The following is a 9,678-nucleotide window of genomic DNA, read 5'->3' as shown; positions in this document are numbered from 1 at the left end:
AAAATCTCAGTGACATGGCAGCCGTCAATTGAGTCTGCAAACCTGTTGGTAGACAACTTAATGGATAGTGGAAATATCCACTTGAACACTCTGGAGACCATCCCAGATGATGTCCCACCAGCAGGAGGCCTTACCAGGGTCTCTATTGTGGAGCCCATCCCGGTCCAGCAGCAGCACCAGGGTCTCCCTGCTCAGCTGAATAAAAGTCTACATCATTTTTTTCTTATTTTATATACTGTAAATTTAAATGTTTATGTTGATTTTGATATGTTTAACGTATGTTGGAAAAAGTACTTTTATGTAGCCAAAAAACAAATGATTTCCATTTACCAATTTTATTAAAAAAAAAAGAAAAAAAGAAAATGGTATAGAAGAATTTGTTTCATGTAGAAATTATGACTGTCATTACAAAAATCAACAATGTCCAGAACAATTCATTTTCTTTTATTTACACATTTAAAGTTGCATAAAAATAAATAATGTACAGATTTTTTCTTTCCTTTTAAAAAATAAAAAAGTTAAAAAAAGTTAAACAAGAATATGCAGAAAATATTATATATATATATTTTTCAAACATTCTCTCAAGAAGAGAAAACAGCCTGTCCACCCTCTCCCTTCTTTCCTGTGCTCTCCTCGCCTCTGCCTCCCTCTCTAGTTGCATGTCTTCTCTGATCAAGTCCAAAAACTCGTCCTCTCTGTCTCGCCGCCTTCGTGCTGCTGGTGCTCCTGCTGCTGCTGGTGGTGCTGGTGCTGCTGCTGCTGGTGGTGGTGCTAGTGCTGCTGGTGCTCCTGCTGCTGGTGGTGCTGGTGGTGCTAACACTGGTGGTGCTAGTGCTGGTGCTGCTGCTGCTGCCCCTGGCTCTTCCTCACCGTGGGCACCCACTGCTGAACTCGGCCCTGGTGTGTCCTCAGGGATTGAGGCAATGAGGACGAGGGGTTGGTGCAATGCCTCTGTCCCAACACCTCATCCATGGGGACAAACCAGGGCCAAGTTGCAGCAGTGGGTTTCCCACTCACACCCTCACATGTCCCAGGACACTTGCAATCCTAAGGCAGAGCAAATTAACCATGGCTTGTTAACAACAACAGCACAATACATTTCAGCAAAGATTTGTGTATTCACTTTCTTTGTATTTTTTTTTTTATTATTTTTTTTTTGAAGTTATTTAGAGTCCCATTATTATTATTATTATTATTATCCTGTATGGGAGTTACCTTCCCCAGCAGACCCATTTTCTCCAGAATTGCTCTAAAAAAGCAGAAAATGGTACTTATGAAAAATATTAAGTGCATTGTTAACACTGCAAAATATGACACATCAGGACATGCATACAAAATACTTCAGAAAACATATTTCTGGATACTCAAATTTCGTGAAAAACTTTGTAGACATAGCTTGCATGACAGCACTAAAAAAAACCACATAAAAGTAAAACCCCATTGCCTTATTTACTGCTTTTCCTATTGTTGTGGGCTTTATAGGGTGAGTGATATTTCTTATAATACACAAGTGAGATAGACTAGTGCAAATATTACAAATATTACAAATATTAAACTAATATTAGCACAAGTTTTGCCTCAACCCACCTGACAAATGAAGCCACGCAATGGTGATGAAGGAGTTAAGATGAAGTTTATAAGAAAGAAAAACTTGTGGCTTTTAACTCTGTTTTCGCTAGCTATTTGAGTAAATGAAAACATAACACTTACATTTAAATGTGAATTTGCTGTCCACCACCGAACTCTAGTCTCTGCCGCCTTTTAAAAAAAAAAAAAAAAATGCTGTCGTCACTGGCGCGCAATGACTTATGGGGTAGGATAGGGTAGGATAGGCCACTAAGGATCCTTTTATGTATCCTTCCTTTCACGGGGAAAAGAAGGGTGAATTTGGCGTCACTTTTGAATCAGGGTAGGCTTCGTCACGCTGCGATGACGCAACCCGGGACCTCTTGCACCCAAAGCAAGAATTATACCCCTAGACCAACGAGCCTGAGCGATGAAGGATCGGGCTACTTGCATACACTTGTACAGTCACCGAATGCTGGCCTCTAACAGAATGAGCAGGCACTAGTTTTAACAGAACTAGTTTTAACTGGCTGCTCCAGCTGCTTGTTCTGAAACCGCAGGGCTCGTCCAGGAGTTGAACCCGGGACCTCTCGCACCCAACGCGAGAATCATACCCCTAGACCAACGAGCCTCTACGACAGGAAATCTTTCGGGAGGGCACCAGAAATTCAGTGAAGCCCATCTCAAAGACGGAACACGACCTGGCGTCGAGATACGAAAGTGTTGTTGTTTGAGCGTTAGAAAGCACTTGAAGGCATATTACAGATTAAAGGCAAAGCTTGCTAGGCAAGGCCCAGTGGCCTAATGGATAAGGCATCAACCTCCGGAGCTGGAGATTGTGGGTCGTCAAATTCAAGCATGGTTTGTTCAAAGCAACAATGACCGCAAGATCTGAATTAGCATACAGCCGGTAAACTCCTGATAGCTGTGGTGGGTTTTTGTGTGCATCATTCTGGCCTGCCCGTGCATGTGCCCTTTCAGGCTGAAATTACACAAAGCACTGTGTGCAAGAGGCCCAGTGGGAAAAGGCTACTTCTTGCTTTTGCACTGGACCTACAACGAAGGCTTTGCGTACGAAAGCAGAGAGGCAGACTCCACGCACACAAAACAGGTGGGAAAGAGTCATGAACTATAAATGAATCTAGTCATCCAAAAACATCACTGATACGTTTGTTTTGTCCATATAACCAAAATGGCCGTGTAATTGGAGAAAAACACATGGCACAGAAATGGCGGGCTCTAAATGTAAACAGCCCCATAAAGGCTATGCCGTAGGCTTGACTTTGAACAACAAGGCATCGGCCTCCCACCTAGGGCATGCTTGTTGAGCTAGCTCTAAGCCGATGCTGCAAAAAGTCAATGATAATTTGTTCAAAGAAACTCCACAGAACAACAAGTATAGCTGTGCTTAGCGTGTCTGCAAAAGAGCCACGGTGATTCAGTTAAAAGCGATATAAAATGGTTTGAATCCAACTACAGCATCTACAGGCCTGAAAAAAGTCCAATTAGGCCGAAGCATCAGCCTGAACCCGGAGTTGAACCCAGGACCTCTCGCACCCAAAGCGAGAATCATACTCCTAGACCAACAAGCCTGACTGATGAAGGATCGGGCTACTTGCGTACACTTGTACAGTCACCGAACGCTGGCCTCTAACCGAATGAGCAGGCACTAGTTTTAACAGAAAGCGTTTGTCGTTAGGGAGCCGTACTCCCTGGCAGGCAGCGATTCTGAGTATGTTCTGTGAAGGAAATAAACGCTTGTCATCTGGCTGAATCGTAGTACAGATGAACACAAGCAGCAGTAAGGATTTCAAAACCACGACAGTTTGGCTCAGTGCTGCAAAGGAAGGAGCCAACTGGCTGCTCGTTCTGAAACCGCTGGGCTCATCCGGGAGTTGAACCCGGGCCCTCTCGCACCCAAAGTGAGAATCATACCCCTAGACCAACGAGCCAGACTGACAAAAGATTTGGCTACTTGCGTACACTTGTAGAGTCACTGAACGCTGGCCTCTTACAGAATGGGCAGGCACTAGTTTTAATAAAAAGCGTTTATTAAACGCTAGGGAGCCACACTCCCTGGCAGGCAGCGATTCTGTGCAAGGAAATAAACGCTTGTCATCTGGCTGAATCTTGGGTATGTTGTAGTACAGATGAACACAAGCAGCAGTAAGAGTTTCAAAAACACGACAGTTTTGAGTTTGGCTCAGTGCTGCAAAAGGAAGGAGCCAACTGGCTGCAATGCTTTTATCTTTTTTATTTTTTTTTTAAGTCACATTGTGGACTTCCGGGGTGTGAGAGGACGCTGGCTCAGCTGGATGCCGCTTCTCAACCCATGTGTTTTAGTTATTTCTTATTTTAAAATTTTGTTTTATTCTGCTACCAACTTTTTAAATGATTTAATAGCCTATTAGGCCTACCTCTCATCTCAACATTTAAATGTGAGGTTCCTGTTGTGCTTGAATTGCTGATCGCTTTCGAGGCACCTGAACGAGGTTGGAAACTGTGTCATCTCTAACCTGAAGTCGGTGGATGTCTGCATGTGTGGATTCACTAACGGTCTGATGCTGCTGCGGCCTCTGCATTTTAATCGCTGAACGACTCCCGCGACTCAGAGTGTTGCGATCTTCACAATTTTATCAGGATTCCATTGGATATAAGCATGCTGTTCCCCTTTACTTCATTCTTTTCACTGGTCTATGCTATAACTGGATTCTGTGGAACACTGGAATCAAGATTGTGGAACACCAACATGATAAGGTACTCATATTCTGAGCTTTTTTCATTGGATCATCATCTGCCTCCCAGCACCTGTATTATTAAAACTTTGCGATCATTCAAACTTTTGCATCGGCCAAGATATTTGCATCGTGGCTCCCGCCGATGTTTCTATCCTTCGCCTGCTGGAATAAATGTACTTCAGTCCTCATCTAGGCGTTCAAGACATCTTAACTCTCGTGGCATCTGTTCATCTAACTTACATTTTCCTCAGAAGACGTTGCAGAATCGCGTAAAGAACGCAAGTTCTAAAATTAGACTCGCTCAATTAAATGTGCGTTCAATGAACAAGAAAGCCGCGCTGCTTCACGATATAATATTGGATAGAAAACTTGATTTTCTCTGTCTCTGTGAGACATGGCATCAACCAAATGACTTTTACAACCTTAATTTAGCCAAACCACCTGGATTCACATACATTGACAGACCTAGACTCACTGGTAAAGGTGGTGGTCTTGCTATTCTATACAGATCTGATTTGTCTATTGCAGAAGTTACAACACCTGCTGTGTCATCTTTTGAATGTCTGACTATCAAAGTTAACAGCACTTCACCAGTACTAGTTGTTTTAATCTATCGCCCACCTAAGGCTGATACGAGGTTCTTTTCTGAACTTGCAGAATTTTTGACTATGCTAAGTCCTATTTGTCCAGACATGCTGCTAATAGGGGACCTGAATATTCATGTCGACAATCCAGACTGTTCCTCTGCAGCTGCCTTCCTGCATGTGTTAGAGTGTTTTAACTTCATTCAACATGTTGACTTTTCAACTCATAAATCTGGTCATACATTGGACCTGGTATGTTCTGTGGGTATTGGTATAGATCAGCTTTCAAAGGATGAAGTTAATTTTAGTGATCATAAATTATTGACAAGTGAATTTACCATCTCTGCCTCCCTGCAGTCTTCTAAACAGCGTGTCATATCCTCTAGAAATATTAGGAATATAGGCTTGTTGCATAAATAGAACGTTCGATATTTCCGGGTTGTCACGGTAGGCCGCACGACTTCCGGTTACTCCTGTCAGAGCGAGTCTGACAGCGAGCAGCTGCTTGTCAGAGCGAGAACGTTAATGTCAACTTTAGTCAACGAGGAAGATGGAATTTTACACACGATGCTTGCAGGACCTGCCAAGGATAACCGTAAACAATGTACATAGGATTATACAATCCTCAACATCAGCCCCAAAGAGCAAGCGGGAGAAGGGGTTTAAAATGTATATTTCCAGCTACATTGACAATTACGAAGGTAAGTTAATTTACTATGCTTTGTATTAGTCTAGCCTATGAGCTATCTTGCTAACCGGTAACGTTAAACATTGAATGAGCCTGACGAATATTATCTTGTTTTAAGTGTTTTGATCATAACATGACATTATTCTTAACTCAGTGTCAAACAAAGAGCCAGAGACAGGGAGAGTGAGTGTCCGCGCTACCTGCCATAGGTCACTGAGGAAGAATGAGAAACCTCACGACCTCAGAGTAGGATCAAAGATAGTTCAGTTGTTCCAGCCAGTTCTGCTCCAACCATGTCCTGGGGATTTTGTGTCGCTAGGATAGGTTCTGTATCAGTAACATCGGCAGAAAGTAGCACTCAAATATCTAACCTAGCCCCCATGAAAACTCCAGGAACTGGTTGTGACGGCTGTTATGTATTATAAGTTAAGTTTAAGTTAAGTTTGTATGTTAAGTTGTAAGTTAAGTTGTAAGTTAGTTGAAGTTTAAGTTATCTGTATGTTCAGTATTCATGTAACGTTTTTGACTTGTAATAGCCTACTAACATCTCACATATGTAATACTAACATATTTTAATGTTTAAAAAAACAGAACTAAAAACGACTATTTTTGGTTATTTGTTAACTAATATGACTAATATGATATGGTTAAGCCTACCATGACTAACAATCTGAAATGTTGATTTTTTTTTCCATTTCCTGTGCCTGTACTATATTTAAGATGGTAATGGTTATCTGTAATATGATTAGTTTGTAAAATTGTCTCTCTTTTTTTTTTTAAAGATTACACTTGAGCACTCATTCCCGGTGCAACTGTGTGAGGCTGTGTGTTCATGTGTGGCTGGTAAGGCACTGTGCAATCACAATGTTGCACTGCTCTATCAGACAGCACACTACTCTCAGCTTCAGATCAGTGCTGTACCCCCTGTCCTTAGTTGCACTGAAACAGAGCAACGCTGGCACAAGCCAAGGTCTATGGTAAGTCTGAGACCACACTGTTTCATAGTGTAGTCAGTCAGCTGAATTGGTACACGTGCAAAGCTTGCTTTCATTAAAGACCATTACTATCAACAGGGTGTGAAGCCAGGCCGGGTCAGAGACATGGTCGTGTTGTCAGCCAAACCCAAGCAAAAGACGGTTGGAAATGGTGTAAGGTAATAATGTTTTATCTTATTTCAATAATTTAGATAAAACATGATTAAAATATGAAAATAAAATAACATTTGAAACACATATCATGTTCCATTTCAATTTGCCTATATGGTGGGAAGAGGGAGTGTTGATGCTGTTAGCACTTTTAGCTCTTTATTGGTTTGTGTGTGCATATGTTGTATGTATATGTTGTGTATCCAAGACAAATTTCCTGAAAAAGGACAATAAAGTATACTAACTAACTAACTAACTATGTACACAGGAGCACACTTTACAAAGCACTGAGGGGAGAACTGCCAGATGTGGACATGCTCAAAGTGGCTGAGGTGTATAGTGATTTCCCTGCGACCTTGGCGCCACTCATCACCACCATGGCCATTAGTTCTGATGTTCCATTAGTCCAGTCAGCACTAGGGGAAGTGCAGGAGGGAAGTGCCATCGCCTCTCAGCACCCAGTAGCACCCACCAGGACCATCCAGTTGCACTCAGATGCACCTCCACCTCCACTTCTGCCGTTGGCTGATTACAGGTTGGAGCCTACAACCTGTCAGTTTGTTTGCAGTGAACAACAACAGCTTCATCTGGTGTCCCTGCAGACAAGTATTGAAATGGCCAGACTGGTGGAGGCTTCCACACGGGACCAGAGCTTGTCTGCAGAGTGGCATCAGGTTCGTCAACCACGGCTAACGTCCTCACACTTTAGAGAACTGTGCCATGTTCGAGGTGAGAGTACAGCACAGCAGCTCGCTCAGAGGATTTTGAAGGGCACTGTTCAAACTGCTGCCATGAAGAGGGGCCTGGTACTTGAACCTGTTGCCATTGAGGAGTACTGCAGGGTCAAGAACACAAACTATTGGCCCTGTGGGTTTATCATCCACCCCGATGCCCCCTGGTTAGGGTCTTCTCCTGACGGGGTTGTATTTGACCCAACCGAAAACCCTCCCTATGGTTTGGTTGAGATTAAATGCCCAAATTGCAAGAGCTATGTTGATTGCAAGTACTTGAAGTTGCATGACAACACAATGCAATTAAAACGGCAGCACAGCTACTACTGGCAGGTCCAAGGCCAGCTTCTAATAAGTGGAATGGAGTGGTGTGATTTTGTGGTGTTTGCAGAGGATGACATGGTCATCCAAAGAATCTACAAAGATGCAGAGGTTGCACAAACCATTAGGGAGAAGGGGGATCACTTCTTTTTTTATTTTTACATGGCTGTGTGTTTGAAATAGATACTGTTACTATTTACTGTTACTCTTAGAATAATTTACAGTAAATCAGTTCTAGTTTTGTATGTAAATCTATTAAATTTAATCAGTTCAGGTTTTATAAATTTGTAAAAATAAATCAGTTTTGTATAGATTTGTAAAAATGAACAATAACATCTCTGCATTTGTGAATGTTTGTAAACAAACAACCTATCAGTTTAACCCTTGTTTCTGTTGTCACTTGTGATGTTTGGGATCTCCAGATACCCCAGACAATAACATTTAATTTTGTAACAGGATAATAAAAAATTTTTTTTACAAATGTAATTTTACTCTGTTTGTTAATGTTTTTACTCAACATTTGTGTAGTTTTTGGAGGATTTATGATATCTTTAAAATTTCTATGAATAAATTAAAATATATTTATTTAAATAGGCTTTTTACAAAAAAACAGTACTTTATGTAAAATTCACTTTATAAAAGATCCAGATTTCTAACTTTCTTTCATGGGGATAACATGGATAATTTTAAATGGTTTAATGTAAAATTTATGCCCATTTTTTTGGAAAATGCAGTTTAAAAACAAAACAATTTAACCACTAGATGGCTATTGTCACATTCACCGTCTGTATTCTCAGCACTATACTTCCCAGTATCCTCCGTCATCATCACCATCACCTGTTCATCATCATCATCGTTGTTATAACCGCCTTCACCTGTGTTTCACTCATCATCATCACCGTCACCTGTTGTCTTTGTCATTATCTCTGTGTATTTAAGCTCCCCCTGTTTCTCTGTTCACTGGCCGGTTATTGTTTGTGTTCATACACATTGTTTCGGTTGTTGGATTGTTTGCCTGTTGGAATATTAAACCTTGGTTATTTTTGTACTTCGAGTTTGCCTTCTTCATCTACCCCGAGACGTTACAGCTATAGGGCTCCATTATGCTATTTGACTGCCTGAAAGATATCTTTTCACAAGTTGGATTCAGTTTGAGTCGTATCTAAATATTTATGAAATCACAATTATAACAAAAATAAATAAATTGTTAAAGTTTAGCATTTTTTGTACTAAAAAAAAAAAAAACAGTCTCTCAATAATGTTACATTATGATTAGAATCAAACCTGAACAAAATGTTACAATGAGAAATGTTGGAGTCTTAAGATGTTATAATTTATTCCAATCATCTATTACTAACTGTAACAGAACATAAATGAACAATTATATTACATATATTACATATTGGGTAAAAATACATGACCATCAAAATGGAATGAACTGAACAGCAATAACAAATGAGCAAGTGTGTGTGAGTGAGAGAGAGAGAGTGTGAGTGCATATAAAAAGATATGTATAGATTTTTAAAAATGAACAATTAATAACATCTCTACATTTGTGGATGTTTGTAAACATACAACATATACAGTATCAGTTCAAGTTTTGTATAGATTCGTAAAAATGAACAATAAAACTTGAACAAAGAAATTGGAACTGATTGTAAACTGATTCATAAAAATTCTAGACCATTCATTTCTGTGTTGCCCATGCCTTAACCAGTGGTCCATTCTGGTAATTCACCAAGAGACAAGCGACGGTGAACAACTGGTCAATGCTCCCACAAACTGACAGAGGTATTTCTTTATCAAACAGTTTGTTCTCTTTTACTCGCCTGATGCACCTCTCAACATGCACTCTCACACGGGCAATAGACTGTGTCTGCTGGACATCCTCTTTGGCCATCTGTT

General features: G+C 40.7%; 1 protein-coding gene across 1 annotated transcript; it reads left to right on the top strand.

Moving 5' to 3' along the window:
- Positions 1–5,522: 5,522 nt before the first annotated feature.
- On the top strand, positions 5,523–7,956 carry LOC307161785 (uncharacterized protein; the record flags this gene model as incomplete). The annotated part of the gene is made up of 4 exons (XM_079876729.1): positions 5,523–5,589; positions 6,359–6,553; positions 6,650–6,729; positions 6,990–7,956. Exons 2-4 carry the CDS (start codon positions 6,551–6,553, stop codon positions 7,954–7,956), a joined length of 1,050 nt encoding a protein of 349 aa, XP_079732855.1. The 5' UTR covers positions 5,523–5,589; positions 6,359–6,550.
- Between the last annotated feature and the right edge of the window lie 1,722 nt (positions 7,957–9,678).

Source organism: Squalius cephalus, assembly GCF_949319135.1.
Source record: "Squalius cephalus genome assembly, chromosome: 7".
NCBI lineage: Eukaryota > Metazoa > Chordata > Actinopteri > Cypriniformes > Leuciscidae > Squalius > Squalius cephalus.
This window is presented reverse-complemented; position numbering and strand designations above follow the sequence as displayed.